A 19,127-nucleotide genomic window follows, 5' to 3' on the forward strand; every position below is an offset into this window, starting at 1 on the left:
ATTTTACTTCACATAAAGGTAGATTTATTTAAACGGAAAAAATAGGTTTCCCTTCTTAACTACAATAAAGCCACTTGATCAGGCTCGGATCTGTGGAAAGGTCACCAAGGCCCGGGCCTAGGGCTGGAAGATTTTAGGGTGGCGGCATGCTGCCCAACCACACCCATATTGGTTCAGAAAAACTGGGGATGCACAGGAGATACAATAGTTTCCCATGCAGCAATCCCCATTGCTCCTGTCCAGATGATAAAAATTTGCCCGAATAAAGGGGAGGGGACAGGGGCGACGAATGGCAGTGGGCCTAGGGGTGCCTACTATGTAAATCTTGCCCTGCACTTGATTCCTATTTATTTTGGTATTTTGGAGCAAATGTGTATTTGTTTAGGCCTGTGACAAGGCTAATAAGAATTTTACTTCACATAAAGGTAGATTTATTTAAACGGAAAAAATAGGTTTCCCTTCTTAACTACAATAAAGTTAATTTTCCTGTAGTTACAACATGACACCTTATCCTGTATAATTTATACTGTACAAATGCAATTGCTGCGTTACTCAAACTGAAATTTATTCATTGCCAGCTGAATGGATCCAAGATGATCCTGATGATGATGGGGATAATGTCCCACCACCACCACCACACCACACCTGACCAGGCAGCACCGCCTCCACCTGATGAGGCAGCACCGCCTCCACCTGATGAGGCAGCACCGCCTCCACCACCTGACCAGGCAGCACTGCCACCTGTCCAGGCGGCACCACCACCTCACCAGGCGGCACCACCACCTCACCAGGCGGCACGACCAGCGGACGACCAGGGGCTCAGTGTAGGCACTCAGACAGAGCATGCCTACTACGACCAGACTGAGCTCCTGGTCACCCTGGTCCACCAAGTTAATGCCATGCGGCAGGAGCTGGGAGAGCTCAGGGACATGGTTGAGTCCGGGCAGAGGGTAGTTCCTCCTCCTCCTCCTCCTCCACTTTAATTTATTTATTTAATCTTGCAGCACCGTTGTGCTATGTTGTAAATTAAAAAAATTTTTTATATCTCTATATTTTGAGTTCATTTTCATTTGACTAAACTAATACTCACATGATACTTGGAATTGTTTGGATTCTAATAACACAACGATGACTATTCTTATTCGTAGTCATTAAAATTACATTACATAGTATTTCAGAATCATTACAATAACATGATGTAAATATAAGGTTCATTCACATAAACATATGGTTTATTCATTTTTATCTGAGATACAAAGCATCCAGATACTATCTGTTCAGATTTATTAGTTGTACTTGTGTTAGTAATCTACTATTAGATATATAAAGTACAGATGGTACTTTTGGTTAAACGGAGATATAGAGTAGTAGTAGATACCATTACCAGTTGACCAGAGGTAATGTGAAAAAATCCACAAACGTTAAAAGTTTAAGAAACTTGCAAAATGGGAGCCATTTTTTCAAGATAGGAGTACTCTAACAATGCAGGGCATGTGTGTAGCAGTATACTAAGTGAAACACGCATGTGTATTGGTCTTCCCATGGAGTCCAATCCAATTCAGCACATTCAGACACAAAGCATTTATCATCACAGACTACAAAGCTTGAAACTAAGGGGAAAATTTTTATTTGTAGGCCCAAAGATGAAAAAAGGTTATACAAACAAAACACCCATAGAAGATGGGCTTCATCAAATTGCACTGCGCGTCAAAAATAATGTCGCGCGTTAAAACACTTACTTGCGTCCGCGACAAAATATTTTGACGCGCGACAAAATCGGGCCGCGTGACTCGTTTCGCAAATTTTTCGCCGTTTCGCGAATTTCGCTGAAAATTCGCGAATTATTCGGCGAAGCGAAACGCGACAGATTCGCCCATCACTACTGACTATTCATCCCCAGTAGGGAGGGGTGGGGCTCAGGTTGGCACGTATCTCCAAGGTATGGCTTTCCACCATTTCAAACCAGTGGATTCTGGAGGAGTATGTAACCGAGTCACCCTGGTGCCTTGATTACATTCATTTTTTATTAAAGCTTTATGAATCATGTCCTGAGTCAGCTAGTGACTAGATTGAGCTGAGCCAAAAGTGCAGCTATGAAGTGAGCCTCAGCCGCAATGCACTCTTCATTACCTATGCTTGCCTTCCGGATTGCTGCTTTACAACATTTATTATAGTGTTTATATTAATGACATGTAAAGTTTTGTTTTTCACCTTATGTTTTTCTAAAGCAGTTTTGAATTTTTTTTTTCTTTTTTTTGGGCAGCTGTTATAATTGATAAAACAGTTGCTAATATTCTAAATATACTGCTGATAAATGTATCAACTAAATGTAGCAACTGATGTAGCAAATTGGTAGCTCAGTAATCCAGAATAGGCCCACTTTGGCAGTCCATCTGTTTTTTTTTTTTTTTTTTTATGCAACTAAAACTTCCCTACAAGCCAGGCATTCAAAAATAAATACCTTCTAAAGGCCAGTTGGACCCGGAAGCAACATCAAAGAAAGGTTTATGATGTGGAGAAGAATAACAGCAGCCTCAAACTGGCTCCAAGGCAGGATTTACATAGCAGACGCCCCTAAGACCGCTGTCATTTGCTGCCCCTCCCCTCCGTTTTATTCAGTCGAATTTTCCTCATCAAGACCGAGCAATGGGGATTGGCGTACAGGAAATTTAAGAACTATCTTATCTCCTGCGCCTCCCCAGTGTTTCTGAACCAATGTGAGTGTGGTTGGGCAGCATGCAGTCCCCTAAAATCCTGCAACCCTAGGCCCGGTCCTTGGTGGCCTCTCCAAAAATCTGGGCCTGGCTGGATCTCAAGGGCTTGGTCAGCAAGGAAACCCTTGTCCAAGTGAAAGGGAGCGGTGCCTCCAGCTCCTTGGAGCTCAACAAGAAGCAGCTGCAGGGCAAGGAGAAGGCTGCCAAGAAGAAGACGCCGGCAGTAGACAAAGCCAAGAAACCAGCAGCCACAAAAGCGGCCAAGTATCCGAAAAAGCCAAAGAAAGTCTCCGCAGCCGGCAAGAGCCCAAAGAAGGTGAAGAAACCCGCGAATGCAGTAGTAGCAGCAAAGAGCCTGAAAAAAATCCCAAAGCTGCCAAACTCAAGAAGGTGTCCATGAGCCCCGCAAAAAAAGGCCGCCGTCAAGCCCAAAGCAGCAAAACCCAAGAAAGCCATCCCAAGAAGAAAGGAGCTTAGTCACCAATGGTCAATTGAACCAAAGACTCTTTTAAGAGTCACCATACCCACTCTGAAAGAGTATATATATATATATATATATATGTATATGTGCAGCAAAGTTTCTGTAGAACCATCTGAAAACATCTGAACTTGTGAAATGTGTTTTGAAGGTGAAAAAACTCTCATGTAACAGAAGCACCAGCAACCTTAAAAAGAAAAGGTTGAGCCACAGCAAAAAAGTGCGGGGAAACCCCAATAACGGCGCATAGATTTCCTCTTTCAGCATTTTAAGCAGAATGGCATTTCTTTCCCCTATGCAACCCCTTCAGGTGACTGCTTTCTGGATATAGATACTATCATCGGGTTGTCTGAGGCCATGGCAAGCATGCAAACTGCGTATTGTGTGGATGTCATGCAAATACCAGGTCCATTGCCCCTTTTGGGATCTGCCAAAGTTGTCCCCGGATTGAAAGTGGTAACTAAAGGCTGCCCGTAGTCGGCAGGATTCGAACCTACGCGGGGAGACCCCAATGGATTTCTGTCATGGATGTATACACCCAAAGAACTCCATTTGGGCTTGAACCACAAGTTTCTCAGTTAACAGCAGAATGTGCTAACGGTTTCTTCTAAAGTGATTTTTGGGCTGGTTCTGAAACTTCATTTGTGTTGCACATCACAAAACAGCAGGTTCCACCGAGATTTGAACTCGGATCACTGGATTCAAAGTCCAGAGTGCTAACCATTACACCATGGAACCAGCAGCTTAGGGGGCCAACATCGAATGCAGCCACCTAGACCGTGTAATAAAAGCTATTAATGAAGAAAAGAAAAGAAAAAAGAAAACAGTAAACGAACAACAGGGCAGTATTTGTTGTGTGTCCAGAAGCAAGGTAGGGCTTAATGGGGTTTGATATCACTCCAACTTGCAGTGCAGCAGTAAAGAGTGACTGAATCTTATCAGAGCACAAGTCACATGGCTGAGGGCAACTAGGGAACCAACAACATGTCTAGCCCCATGTCAGAATTCAAAACGAAAGAAACAGTAACAGCAGAAAATTGGATGTCTTTTAAAGTCATGAAACTAGAATGTACTGTTGTGCTGCACTGTTAAAACTGACATGGTAGTGATAGGGAATAATCCAAAGACCGGAGATCACCGAGGTAAAAGGAATAATCCAAGTTTATTATTTATATAATAAACATACACGAGCTCCGTGGGTTCTGATACACAAGTAGGTCAGAACTAAGAAACAAAAGATTGACCACACATTATATACCCTTCAGGAAAGGAACTTCAATGGGAAAAGGCCTCTCTAGGGAGAAAAGGGAGTATTGCCAAGTATCTATCATAGTGTCTCAGTGTACAATTATCTAGTGTTAGCTAGCTATGTGAACGAGAAGGGAGTAACATAGTGGGAGAGCTTCAAGGCCAGGGCACCTGCTAGAAGCAAAAGGATAACATAACATACTACTGATAAGGACCTTCTCAGATGGCACACTGTCTCCTGGGTAGTCTTGAAACAGTTCATAGAAGGGCCCCATGGGCACTTTGAAACTGCTCAGTCTACCTTGGAGGGGGGCTTAGGAATGCGAGGGGCCATCTAGGGCCTGCAAGACTTTTCCTTCCACAATCCCCCGTTTTGTCAGTTCTTCTGACAACCATAATACAAAACAAACAATTAAACATAGCATACCTTATAAATGCAATGCATACAACCTATATGAGAATGCATCTGGTATATAATGTTCATACACTGTGGTGGTTCATTGAAGTCAATTTTTAGACTTTTAGTGTTCTTAGGATAGAACAGAACAGGTTTAGAAGAGCTTGCTTTTAGAAAAGAGTGAGACAATAAGGAGGTACAGCAAGAACAACAGCAACAAATGGTGTTAGGTAGACAATAGATGACTAGGAGGATGACACCAACACAAACGAGGACATACAGAATGGTATGGAAAATCTTAGCACTGATATCGTGGAACCATGTGGATGGGTCCAACCAGGGGAAGATGGATTGTTCCTTGTGATTGGTTAAAAAGGTGTCCTTCCTCTGCTAAACCTTTACCAGGTGATTGTCATCAATGTAATTACAACTGTACCTAACCCTCCTTGACTAGCTGGAAGATAATCTAACACTAAACAATGCGGCAGAACTTCCTTCTTCAATTGTTGGAGTTCATGACTTACTATCTTCAAACTGTTGTCATATTCATTAGTAATGTTATCAAGCAACAACATACTAGACATAAGGCTAAAGGCTTTCTTAATGCAACATCTATTTACCTCAGGGGAAGTTAAAGAGAGCTCTTGCCTTACCTTTAAAGATGCACGCTTCATTAGGAAGTGTGCTGGAATCTGAGCTATCTTAATATCTTTAGCTTCCATATACCAGGTGGGATGAAGCAATTTAGCAATCATACATACACCATGGGAGCCTTTTGGTAGCCACGGATAGGCACATTCACCACAAACAAAGTAATAAGGTGAAGGTAAAGTGTAAGGAGGTATAGATGATTAGCGGAACTGTTGATACAAAGGCCATCAGAACATAAGTGTACCAACTTACCAATATCCTTGGGCGACACCGTTTTATGAAACTGGAGAAGTGTCAAATTACCCCAAGGCCTGTTAACTATATCCTGACAGGATAGAGATTCTGCTACGTATGTTATACTGCGAGCTGACAAAGGATAATGTGTACATATCCATCAATCAGTAATAGTTTGGATGCTGTTATAACATACATTTTAACAAAAGCATTATCATTAGGCTCAAACAGTTATGAAAAGTCTCTTTTGACAACCTTAACCTGATCGGTTGACGACATATTAGCCTCCGAAGTTGGTGAGGCTGCTGTTTGTTTGTCGTTGCCTGCAGGCTTTATGAGTGCTATCGTCAGCACAGCAACGAAGATAATGATGTGCAGTACGGAGACACAGATGATAAGTCTTTTATCTGGCTTTGGGCCAAAGCATCTGGCACACAGAGACATGATGGTGCTGCTGAGGATCTTCACCCGATGGGGACCTACGTCTTTTGCACTGCACGTTAGGGTCCCTGGGACTTAGGTGGTGGAGGGAAAGAGGCGTTATTATGTCCTACAATTCCCCCCACTTACACCGCAGGTGGAAGTTGAGATTTCGGTTTCCCTTCAACCTTTACAGCTGTTTCTGTGACTAGGAGTACCTGGAATGGTCATTTTCAGCGAGGTTGAAGATCTGTGGCACTGTGTCTCCTTATGAGGATCCAATCTCCTGGAATGAGATCATGTGGTTCCAGAACATCCGCTGGATCTGGTAATGAAGAATAAACTCGAGAACACAATTTGGTCAGTTCCTTATGTAACTGAGAAACATATTCAGTCATTCGTCCATAGTTCATGCAAAGATAATGAGTAGAAGGAAAGTACTGAGCCAAGCGTGCTTGTCTCCCAAACAATATTTCATATGGGGAGAGTTTACTTAGCCTTTGGGGAGTGTGCATGACAGACATAAGCACTATATCAAGGGCATCTGGCCACACAAGTTTAGTCTCTGCACAGACTTTACTTAGCCTGCTTTTAAGAACACCCTTTAGACTTTCCCACTAGCTTGGGGATGATATGGTGTGTAACATTTGATGAATCCCAATGTCTTTGTGCAGATTAATTACATTACCTGTCCCATGAAACGTGTACCTTGATCAGAGGATAATACCTCAGGCAGTCCATAACTGTAGACAATCTCTGCAATTAACTCATTAGCTATAGCTTCATCTGAAGCTTTTACAATGGACCCAGGGAATTGGTCAACACAAACAATTACATATGCATGGGTACAACATTTAGGTAACTGTAGGAAATCTATCTGCAATATCTGAAATTGTTACATTGGTTTAGGTCAGTGTTTGATAGGTGTTGGAATCGTCTTACCTAGATTATATTGCAAACAAATATAACATAATTATACATACTTGGCTGCAATAGACGAGAACCCGGGGGCAAACCACATTCCTGACACTACATCACATATCCCCCCATAAAAAGTGTGGGTGAGATCATGTGAGGCAGCAACCAAATATGGTAACAGAGCACGGGGTGCAACAGGGCAATCACCTAAATGCCAAACAAAAACATCACCACTTGGAGTTTGTGTGCATCCGGCTTTAAGCCAATGTTCCTTCTCCTCAGGTTCCATTTGGTCCTGAAGGGCTGATAAAAACAGCACTAGAGGGAACAGGTAGAGTTGGTTCTTTTACAACACATGCTTTAAACATTTTATAACACAATGCTGCTTGCTTTGCAGCTACATCAGCATAGGCATTATCTTGTGCTACAGGGTCAGAGGACCCAGTGTGGGCGTAGTACTTAATGACTGCAACCTGTTTCGGTAGTGGCACTACCGGATGGGCTGCAATAACAACTTCGTTAACTGCTCTGAGATCCTGAACAAACCGCCACTCATTCTTGCCGGGCTTTTTAATTGGCAAGATGGGCATATTTACAGGGCCAATCCTATGGTTGAACACTCCCTTATCAAGTAACCCTTGAATTACGGGGCAAATCCCCTATACCTTTGCCCTGGACAGTGGGTACTGTGAGATTTTGGGGGGGCCCTTTGGGTCTACTTGTATGGACACTGGTGGGATGGATGACATGAACCCAACATCTGTTGGTGAGAAAGCCCACAAATCACTTGAAACACATTGTAATTTAGGAGGTACAGAATCTTCCTCCTCAGAAATTTCCTTTAGTGACAGAAGATTAGTAGTATCTAGTGCATTGGTCATCTCAGACACTTATGGAGGCAGGACAGGCACAAATACTGCATCCGGATTACAGTATATGGTGCAGACTGGTTTAGAAAGGATGTCCCTACCTATGAAACTGTCAGGGATGGAGGCACTTAAAAGAAAGGCAGCTTTTGTGGATACAGGACCAATGGACACTTGCGATGGGCTTGTTTCTGCCATAGGGAGAGGATTTCCTCCAACTCACACTGCCGTGACTACATTACCAGATAATGGCAGGTTTGAGTGAGTCTTTAAAACTGAGTGGGCAGCACCAGTATTCGGTAAACAAAGTTAGGGTCTTTTAATTAATAAACACTTCAATTAGGAGGTCTGGATGGTGATTAGAAGTGTTTGGAAATACTGGTACCGGGGCTGCGTCGCACCTTCAAGCAGGATTTATGAGGGATGCATTGGAATGTGAAGGGGCTGCATCTCCTGCAGGGAAAGGGCTTTCTTTGGGGATATGCACTTATATGCATAATGCCCTTGATTATTACAATTAACACAAACAACTGTCTTTTTGTCACGGTTATCTGACCTGTTCTGCTGTCTGTTAGTTATTGTTTCTGGAGTTTTGGGAATTATCCTGGAAGTTGTTAGACTGTTGCTGAACGAGTAACACCTGCTGGGGCTTAAGACAGGAGTTCTCAACTTGTGGCAACGGCAATTATCTTTTCTAACTTCTTATGCTTCCAGGCAAGACTATGTATGCTGAGGTTACTTTGAGGATCATTTAGTAGTCCTACCACAAAGGTAATAGCATACTGGACAGCAGACTCTTTGGCATCTTGGTTAAATTTGAAAACTATTTCCCAAGAAGCTTCTGAAAGAAAAAAATTGGTGCTTACTGTACTTTTCAGAGCATGTAAACAGACTCCGACTTGGGCTGGGTCAACAGGGTTAGTATCTCAATACATTTTGTCTAACATTTGGTAATCCCCTGGACCACACACTTTGAGTACAAATAATATATTGGTCTAATTAGGCTTATGAGCACCATTGACACACAAGAGTTCCTGTGCAAATTTGTGTGGATTAGTATGGGGCTGTGGAACATCTTGAAAATCCTTCTAAGATCTATGTGTTTTTAGTTAGACGCACTTCTGCAGCGTCCCCCGTCGCCCCCCTTTTTCTCTACTTTGTATTGTACGGGCGGGGTAGAGCTTAGCTGTGGGGCTGGGGACAGCCTGCTTGTCTGTATCTGAGCTATAACTTTCAGAGAACTTATCTCTGAGCTGTTTGTCTTTTTGGTGTCAATTTTTTTTTTTTTTTTTTCACTGTTCTCTATTATCTAACTTAACCCTTCTGCTATCAACTTTTCTTGTTCCTCTCTTTGCTTTCTAGCTTCCTTTGATTCTGAGGCACTTTCCTGACTTTCTAGGGCACATACTTGACCCTTTACCTCTTTTGCTGCCTCTCTCTTGCTCTTAGCTATTACGGGAAAACAACCCATCATAGAGTGGGGAGGCTGACGGCTCTATGTATGCCTTATGAGTTACAACCACTCAAGTCTGTGGGGCTAAAGCTTCTGATATATCACTGCTGTGCTGCGTATGTACTTAAATGCTTGTACTCTTGTCTGGTGATCCCATGTATCGTTGGGAGGAATGGCAAACGACTTACTCTCTGTAAGTGTACTCCACTTAGGCAAGTAAGCCACTACATCTTTGCCATATTCAACAGCAATCACACTACCTGGTGAATGCTCTACAGTCACTCTGCCTAGCGACTGTCTTGCGCTCACTCTCCTTGGTGAACGCGCAGAGGTGATCAGCCTCTGTTCACAATCCTCCCCGCTAGGGCAAGATGCTCCTAACGGAGTCTTACACTCATTCTGGCCAAATGCCTTAGTGAGCCTATTTCATCTCAACTAAAAAAATGCCCTCTTCCCTCAAGTACGCAGACTATCTTGGGTATACTGGGGTCTGACCAGGTAAGTTAGTACAATTCTTATAAGCAGCAAGAGTATAGAAAAGTTAGAACTTTTTCACTTTGCAATTAGTCCCCAATCACATGCACATTCATACAGGACACATGGTTAAGACAAACATAGATACCTCGAGTGATCACATTGGGTCAGGCTGCTTGCACAGCAACACCCTGTCCGTTTGGAACCGGAGAAGAAAGGAGACAGAACAAGGTATGCTTACCCTGTGTGGCCACTCCTGTCCCGTTAGTTCTCCGGGTCCTCACTGTGGATGGGTGAAGTCAGCGTCTTGAGCCTGCCCGCATTATCTCCACCATTTGATAGGGAATAATCCAAAAACCGGAGATCACCGAGGTAAAAGGAATAATCCAAGTTTATTATTTATATAATAAACATACACGAGCTCCGTGGGTTCTGATACACAAGTAGGTCAGAACTAAGAAACAAAAGATTGACCACACATTATATACCCTTCAGGAAAGGAACTTCAATGGGAAAAGGCCTCTCTAGGGAGAAAAGGGAGTATTGCCAAGTATCTATCATAGTGTCTCAGTGTACAATTATCTAGTGTTAGCTAGCTATGTGAACGAGAAGGGAGTAACATAGTGGGAGAGCTTCAAGGCCAGGGCACCTGCTAGAAGCAAAAGGATAACATAACATACTACTGATAAGGACCTTCTCAGATGGCACACTGTCTCCTGGGTAGTCTTGAAACAGTTCATAGAAGGGCCCCATGGGCACTTTGAAACTGCTCAGTCTACCTTGGAGGGGGGCTTAGGAATGCGAGGGGCCATCTAGGGCCTGCAAGACTTTTCCTTCCACAGTAGCTTCAGCAACTCTTCAAAAGTTGATATAAACAAGCTGCTGTGTAGCCAAGGGGGCAGCCATTCAAAGCTGAAGAAGGCGAAAAGGCGCAGGATGCACAGCAGGTAAAAGAAGGGCTATGTAGTATACAACGGGATTCTTCAGAACGGATCTGTTTTCCATAGGGTACCCTGTGCTTGAATGGCTGCCTCCATGGCTACATAGAAGTTTGTTTATATCAACTATAGTCGTGTTTCTGAAGCAAAGACACCAGTTTTACCAGTGCAGGACAACAGTACATTATATTGGCATTCCTTTAAGACACTTTCAGTTTTTGGTGTTACTGTACCTTTAAATCTAAAAATCAGTGCAATGCAGGATTCTGCTGAAGGAGCACTATGCATTGGGATGTCGTTTGATATCGAGTTGTTGCGTTAAAGGCACCTTAAATGAAACCTCTCTAGAACGGAAATGGTTCTCTTTGCTCCGACTAACATCATTAACACCCCGGAAGTGTCCGTCACAGCTAACAATTCCACTATCACCCCATCTCCCCAGGCCCAGTCTCTTGAGGTCATCCTAGATTCTGCCCTGTCCTTCACTCCTCATATCCAGTCACTTATTACATCATGTCACTTCCACCTAAGGAACATATCCAAAATACGATCATTTGTCACCCAAGATGCTGCCAACATTCTTATTCACTCTCTGGTCATATCACATTTAGACTACTGTAACTCTCTTTTAATTGGCCTCCCCCTCCAGAGACTGTCACCTCTCCAGTCCATAATGAACACTGCCGTGAGGCTCACGAGCCTCTGCGACCACTCCTCCTCTGCCAGTCCCTACGCTGGCTTCCGCTACCTTTCAGAATACAATTCAAATGAATGACCCTGACATTCCAAGCACTTCATAACTCTGCCCCACCCTACATCTCTGAACTCATCTCTTTATACTCACCCAACCGCTTACTATGCTCCTCTACTGACCTGCTACTCAACTCTTCTCTCATTACCGTCCTCACATGCTCGCATTCAAGACTTTGCAAGGGCTGCGCCCCTCCTCTGGAATTCCCTCCCACGGTCTGTCCGACTTTCTCCCAAACTTTCTGCTTTCAAAAGATCTCTTCAAATGCACTTCTTTAGAGGAGCCTATCCTGACTCTGCTTAACTACCAAATGCAATACCACACACAGCACTACATCTCTCACTCACTTTATTCTGATTTTGCCCACTCGCACACCCACACCTTGTGTCTTATTCCCTTCCCTTTCGATCGTAAGATCTTTTGCACAGGGCCTTCCCCACCAGTATTGGTTGTGATGAATTGCATACAAAGAACATAGGGAGTTACATACATGTGATTTAGTTGTATAAACACATTTACTTTACAGCGCTGCAAAGTATGCTGGCGTTATATAAATAAATGTGATGATGACGATGACGACGATGATGATGATGATGATTCTGTTATGGGAAAACAACTTTTTTTTTTGGTTTGTTTGTTTAATACAGTCATGTAATATTACATGAAATAGTCATTCAGGGTTATTTGTTAGCTCCTGTATCGGTCGATAAGCCTGCAGGAAGCTCATTTTGGTTGCATAAAAAAAGAGATGCCCTGCCAAAACATTCCTCCAGGCCAGGGATTCAAACAGAAGCAGCATCTTTGACGGCACTGGGGGCAACATCAAAGGGGTTGGTGAGCAACATTTTGCTCATGAGCCACTGGTTTGAGATTACTGCCCCAGAACAAATGGAGCTGGCAGATCATAGATCTGGTTCTTAAGAGGAACACTCATCTAGCAGTTTATTTGCAGCAATCTGTATGAGACACATCTGTTGGATAATGACTTCCAGGTAGAACAGCCAGTGACTGTTAGAGCACAGTAATTGCTGCAAGGGTGTGATGACGTCTACACAGCCAAACATCCTTGATTCTGTTTATGCAAATGTTACAATCGACTTTGCTTCATAGCAGTGCACTAGGGTGGCACAGGGACCTATTGGTGCTGCTGATAGTGGATCTCATGACAAAATACACTGCACATTGCTGGCTCCCACTTGCATGAAGGCTGCAGTCACTGGATTACAGCAGCGTTGGGTTTCTGTGCTACTTTTGCCGCAGTGCAAAGCCCAGGGATTTCTTGTGTAGCTTCCAAACCCCTCACTGTCTCGCTGATGTCTTAGCCCATAACCTTTTCTCTGTCCGAGAAAAGTTCTGGAATAAACAGATGAAAAGGAGCCAGTAAATGGAAAGATTTCAGTGACAATCCCGCGGACTGACAAGAGTGAAGCGGAGCTGCCAGGGGCTGTTTTGGGACAGTCCGTGCAAGCAACGTGCAGACAATGGCTGCCAGGGACACGGGCATTTAGCGGGCAGCTGACTATATCATCGCTGGGCTATTTGGGAAAGTAGATATTAGGAATAACTTTGCTTTTTGAGACGCTGGAAGCACAGAAGGAAAGCTCCCGTAAAAGCCGAATCCAGAAGGTAACTGATGGGCGTGCCTATGTTTTGTCCAATTACAGGGCCATAGCTTATTGCAAGTGAGCCAATCAACAGACAGAAAAGGTTGTATATAAGGAGAAGTGGAGTTGAGCGAGAGGTGTGTTTTATCCTTTCCGGGAAAAAAGAAAGACAGAAAATCTGCGATGGCTGAAGCCGCCGAATCCGCGCCCGCTCCTCCCCCGGCTGAGCCCGCGGCCAAGAAAAAGAAGCAGCAGCCCAAGAAAGCAGCAGCAGCAGCGGGGGCCGCTAAATCCAAGAAGCCCTCGTCTGGACCCAGTGTGTCCGAGCAGATCGTCACAGCCGTGTCCGCTTCCAAGGAGCGCAGCGGGGTGTCTCTGGCAGCGCTCAAGAAGACTCTGGCTGCGGCAGGCTACGATGTGGACAAGAACAACAGCCGCCTCAAGCTGGCTCTCAAGGCTCTGGTCACCAAGGAGACCCTGCTCCAAGTCAAAGGCAGCGGAGCCTCCGGTTCCTTCAAGCTCAACAAGAAGCAGCTGCAGAGCAAGGACAAGGCCGCCGCCAAAAAGAAGGCGCCGCTAACAGCCAAAGCCAAGAAACCGGCGGCAGCAGCCAAGAAGCCAGCCAAGTCCCCGAAGAAGCCCAAGAAGGTCTCGCCAGCCGCCAAGAGCCCAAAGAAGCTCAAGAAACCCGCAAAGGCCGCCAAGAGTCCCGCTAAAAAGCCCAAAGCCGCCAAGCCCAAGAAGGCTGCCAAGAGTCCCGCTAAAAAGACCGCCGTCAAGCCCAAAACTACTGCTGCTGCTGCCGCCGCCAAAAGCCCCGCAAAGGCCAAAGCAGCCAAACCCAAAGTGGCCAAAGCCAAGAAAGCCGCCCCCAAGAAGAAATGAGCAGCTCGCTCGCTCGCTCGCTCACTAGTGGCCCATTCAACCAAAGGCTCTTTTAAGAGCCACCACATCCCCCTAAAAGAGCAGCTTGTTGTCATACAGCGACTTGCGTCTGCCTACCTAATACTTTCTTACTAACACCAGTATCAATCCGGCTCCATGTCGTAGTCGTACTAGTCGTAGTCGTAGTCGTAGTAGTCGTCGTCTGGTGCCACATGTCGCTCTTAACCAGCTCCGACACTGGACGGAGCTTATTGAGTTCTAGGAGAGTCTCTTCTCCGTTAACAATCTGACGTTAGGCTCTCGTTGTCAGGAAGCGTCTTTGAGGACAAACCTGCAATGAATTACACGCACTGCTGGTGCACTTGTTGCCACTTCTATCCTGTACTGCGAGGAATGTTGCGGAAATGTCCCAGTGTATGGAACAATGTGGCAAAGTGCTACTGAAATCTTGAGAGAAGTAACCAACGGGTGAAAGAGGCAGGATAACAAAAGAGCTCAGCTGAGAGCCTCATTGGGGTGCCGCTGGGAAGGGAAGGGAAGGGAGGGGGCTGCAAGTGGTAAACGAGAAAGGAGGAGACGGAGCGATTTGCTTTTGCCGCAAAGGTTGATAAATCAATGAAAACCTCAAGAAAGCCTACTATCCCGGCGGAGGCGATTAGGTCGTATAAGATTTCATGGCGGAATGCCGGAGAGAAAGCGATATGTTACCGGCCTGTAACCACCAGTTGAACGCTGTCATTTTTGGCGGGCTCTTCAAAATAAGCAGCCGTGTTGCGTTCCTATTCTCATGCTGCCAGCCAATGGGAAAGGGGGTGGTGTTTCCGTTCTTGCGGTTCCCTATCAGGTCGTGCCATTCTGTATATGAAGGAGGACGAGAGCGTGGCCCTGCATACTTCAAAGAAATCTTTGAGCGTACAATCATGTCTGGAAGAGGCAAGGGCGGAAAGGGTCTGGGCAAAGGAGGCGCCAAGCGCCACAGGAAGGTGCTGCGGGATAACATCCAGGGCATCACCAAGCCCGCCATCCGCCGCCTGGCACGCAGAGGGGGAGTCAAGCGCATCTCCGGCCTCATCTACGAGGAGACTCGCGGGTGCTCAAAGTTTCCTGGAGAACGTTATCCGCGACGCGTCACCTACACCGAGCACGCAAGAGGAAGACCGTTACCGCTATGGATGTGGTGTATGCTCTGAAGCGCCAGGGACGCACTCTGTACGGATTCGGAGGTTAAAGGCTCGCTTCGGTTTTTTCTGTTTTCCCCCCCTCATCAAAATAACGGCCCTTTTAAGGGCCACCCACCTGTTCCACAAAAGCGCTGGATCTCTTCTCCGTCTGCTGCTTGACTCGTTCCTATAGGTTCCAATCACTCTTCTACTAATCCTACACCTATTGCCTTCCACGGAGCAGCAGCAGACGGTCTCTGCTATTAAGTCTGACTCGATCTGCCCTCAAAAGAAATAATCATAATCAAAGTCTTAAGAGACCGGAGCCCTCTAGAAACTTGATTTGAAGCAGCAACTTTGGGCGGGCTGCTTTCTTTTGTAGAAAAAGATGGGTGGCTTTCAAGGGCTTTCCTTCGAACTCTTGAGGCCATTTATTTCACGGCTGACTTGAGACTATAATCAACGTGACCTTATTTTTCTTTTTGTTGTGTACATATATTTTATGAATAAGGTTCAGGCCTCTGTCCAATAAGCAGCATATAGCATGTTGGCCCAGGCCGAGAAGAAAGGAGCGTGGGGATTCGTGCCCGCTAGTGTCCCGCCCTCGCGCGGTTAGGACTAGAAGTGCACAGCAGCAACAACAACTCCCTGCTCTAGTGAAGTGAAGCCCGATCATCATCATTGTCGTACAAGTCCATTCAACTAGGACGTTTTGCCTGAGCTGCGCGAAGTGGCTTGTGCCCGATGGAAGCAGCACAAAGCCAGGCTGTCCGGGTGACCCGGCGCAGCTAGAGCTTGGTTCTTTTCGAGGATTAGGTATTAGTGTAGGAACCCCCTGCACCTCCACCTCGATTAAGGGAAAGGATTTCATGGCTGCCGCCTGGTAATTGTGTTTGATATTTGTACATGGGGAAGATGGTGTGATGCCTATTAACAGTGGGTCATATTGGGGGATGGGAAATGAAAAAGCAGCACAGCTGATTGTCAGACAGTGTTGGTGGCTCTGAAAAGAGCCTTTTGTGTGAGGGAGTGAGCGATGGAGACGGGGAGGAGTGATCTAAGCCCTCTCTCCTCGGATCCTGCGGGCCAGCTGGATGTCCTTGGGCATGATGGTGACTCTCTTGGCGTGGATGGCGCACAGGTTGGTGTCCTCGAAGAGCCCCACCAGATAAGCCTCGCTGGCCTCCTGCAGAGCCATGACGGCTGAGCTCTGGAAGCGGAGATCGGTCTTGAAGTCCTGGGCGATCTCCCGGACCAGACGCTGGAAAGGCAGTTTGCGGATGAGCAGCTCGGTGGATTTCTGGTAACGGCGGATTTCCCGGAGAGCCACGGTCCCTGGGCGATAACGATGGGGTTTCTTGACTCCGCCAGTGGCCGGGGCGCTCTTGCGGGCTGCCTTGGTGGCCAACTGCTTGCGGGGAGCCTTCCCGCCGGTGGATTTGCGGGCGGTCTGCTTGGTACGAGCCATGTCAACAGAAAGCTTTTCACTAACGCGAATGCGATTCAACAGCCGATTGCTCGTATTTATTACAAGCGCCTCCATGCGATTGGCTCTATCTTTAGACACACCTCTCCTTCTTCCTTTCTCATTGGTTCTTAGCAGTTTCAAAATGCCCGCCAAAAGTTCCACATTTTAACTCGGGGACATTCTTTCTCTTACAAAACCTTTCCCACCTCTTATTCGACTTCGTTCTGCCTCCCCTCCTTTTTTTCTTGGCATACTCATTTCCGGAATAGTTCAGCCACAGAAGAGCTACCGGGTTTCACCCATGGATTTTTTTCCGGCATAGAAACGGACACCGTATGGAGGTCTGGGGATGGGATTGATTCCACACGGTGGCAGCACTGAGCTCGCCAGTTAATCCATGAGTTCCAGTCCTACCCACAGCAAGAGTAAAATACTTGTGCTTGAACATGTGGGGCAGGGGAACAGACAGTGCTCGGTCATATATGCTTCAGCTTTGAAACAACATTATACATTAGGTATTATACTTGGGATTTCCTCTGTGCCATCCTGCTATGCATTCTGGGGGGGGGGGGTTATTATACATGGAACTGCCTCTGTTCCATCCTACTATCAATTCTGAGGGGCAAAGCACTGCGTATCTTGACAGCGCTATATAAATAAATGCTGCTGCTGCTGCTGCTGATCTTATGTGTAATTGCCTTTCTGCAATTACACATAACTCTAGTTACGGCTCTTGGTGCCTCATCTTCCAAGTAAAATGACTGATAAGTGAATTTCAGAACACATTTCAACTGAAAGAATAATAGGATCAATGGGGGGGGGGGTTGCCGGTTGCCGGTTGCCGGTTGCTCTGGTATGTAGGGGATGCTGATACGGAGAAACAATTGTGCATTCTGTTTGAGCCCTGCACACATGGAGACATAAGAGTTTTCAGTTGACATTGAGTCACTTTGGATGCAAAGAATCCTTAGTGGGCAAATGCATGAACAGGGCTCTTTATTTTGCCATGTTTTTGCTGGAGACCAAATCAGGCCTAGTCATGCATTTGGCACTACATTCTGCCATAATAGCTTTTGAAGGGGAAACAAAATGTATCATACTTACCTTGAGTTTCCTTTCCTGGACATATGTTGGCACTCAAAGGGATGAAAAAGACAATGAAAAGTTGCTGAACTTTGCAACAGTAAATTGCTGCAATATTATCCAGGAGACAGTTAGCACCTAGTTTTCCTCCCAACTGTCATAAAGCCTGCTATGTCCAGGCGGGTGCTGATCTTGTCAACCTCCAGGGCAAAGGGAGAATTGCATCATACTTACCTTGCTTTTCCTTTCCTGGATATACTCCATATGGGAACTCACCGGGATATCCCCGCCCCCAAGCCCCATCAGAAGGACCCTCACCAAAGTTTTGAAAGCCACCTCCCAATTCCGCGTTGTCTTTGTTACGAGCTATAAGACAACAACAAAGCATCTGGAGGCCATGGAGCCAATTTTTACTTCAGGAAAAGAAGAAGCAACCATCCATGCATTTTTTCTTGGCTTTGGGAAATTCAAGGTCTTCCCAGCAGTCCTCTAGGTCATAGGGGGAAGGCTACAGGCCCTTTTCGTGGAGAAAGGGTCAAGCTGCCTTCCCAAGATGGGAAAACGGTGAAGTCATCCCAGCCTAGCAAGAAATCATCCTGACTATTCATCCCCAGTAGGGAGGGGTGGGGCTCAGGTTGGCACGTATCTCCAAGGTATGGCTTTCCACCATTTCAAACCAGTGGATTCTGGAGGAGTATGTAACCGAGTCACCCTGGTGCCTTGATTACATTCATTTTTTATTAAAGCTTTATGAATCATGTCCTGAGTCAGCTAGTGACTAGGGATGTAGCGAACTGCCGTTTATGTGTTCGCGAACGGCGTTCGCGAACACCGGCAAAAAATGCGAACAGTTCGCGAACAGTTCGCGAACTTCGAACACCCGCAAAATAGTTCGATTCGAACGATCGAAGGATTTTAATCGTTCGATCGAACGATTTTCATTCGAATCGAACGATCGAAGCCATTCTATCGAATGATTTCATTCAATCGAATGGCTTCGATCGTTCGATTCGAACGAAAATCCTTCGATTTTAGCGGTCGAAGGAATCGAATGGTCGAATGGTCGAACGATTTTTGTTCGAATCGAACGCGAACTCATATTGGCGAACGTCGCGCGACGTTCGCGAACATTCGGCGGACGCGAACAGTCGAAGTTCGCGCGAACTAGTTCGCCGGCGAACAGTTCGCTACATCCCTACTAGTGACTAGATTGAGCTGAGCCAAAAGTGCAGCTATGAAGTGAGCCTCAGCCGCAATGCACTCTTCATTACCTATGCTTGCCTTCCGGATTGCTGCTTTACAACATTTATTATAGTGTTTATATTAATGACATGTAAAGTTTTGTTTTTCACCTTATGTTTTTCTAAAGCAGTTTTGAATTTTTT

General features: G+C 45.6%; 2 protein-coding genes and 1 non-coding gene across 3 annotated transcripts; 1 reads left to right on the top strand and 2 right to left on the bottom strand.

The window, feature by feature from the left end:
* Positions 1 to 3,858: 3,858 nt before the first annotated feature.
* trnaq-uug lies at positions 3,859 to 3,930 on the bottom strand. Its single transcript has one exon. It is a non-coding gene; the product is annotated as a tRNA-Gln (tRNA).
* A 9,399-nt stretch (positions 3,931 to 13,329) lies between these two features.
* On the top strand, positions 13,330 to 14,031 carry h1-3.L (H1.3 linker histone, cluster member L homeolog). The gene is given in 3 exon segments (NM_001095702.1): positions 13,330 to 13,945; positions 13,947 to 13,953; positions 13,956 to 14,031. Coding segments are annotated over 3 exon segments (699 nt in total).
* Positions 14,032 to 16,185: 2,154 nt separating this feature from the next.
* LOC121402271 (histone H3-like) lies at positions 16,186 to 16,889 on the bottom strand. The gene has a single exon (XM_041588887.1). It carries the CDS (start codon positions 16,732 to 16,734, stop codon positions 16,249 to 16,251), a length of 486 nt encoding a protein of 161 aa, XP_041444821.1. The 5' UTR covers positions 16,735 to 16,889; the 3' UTR covers positions 16,186 to 16,248.
* Between the last annotated feature and the right edge of the window lie 2,238 nt (positions 16,890 to 19,127).

Source organism: Xenopus laevis, chromosome 3S, assembly GCF_017654675.1.
Source record: "Xenopus laevis strain J_2021 chromosome 3S, Xenopus_laevis_v10.1, whole genome shotgun sequence".
Taxonomy (NCBI): Eukaryota; Metazoa; Chordata; class Amphibia; order Anura; family Pipidae; genus Xenopus; species Xenopus laevis.

Bases quoted from the DNA above. Each gene is read 5' to 3' on its own strand.
- LOC121402271 (XM_041588887.1), bottom strand. From the start codon at position 16,734: ATGGAGGCGCTTGTAATAAATACGAGCAATCGGCTGTTGAATCGCATT.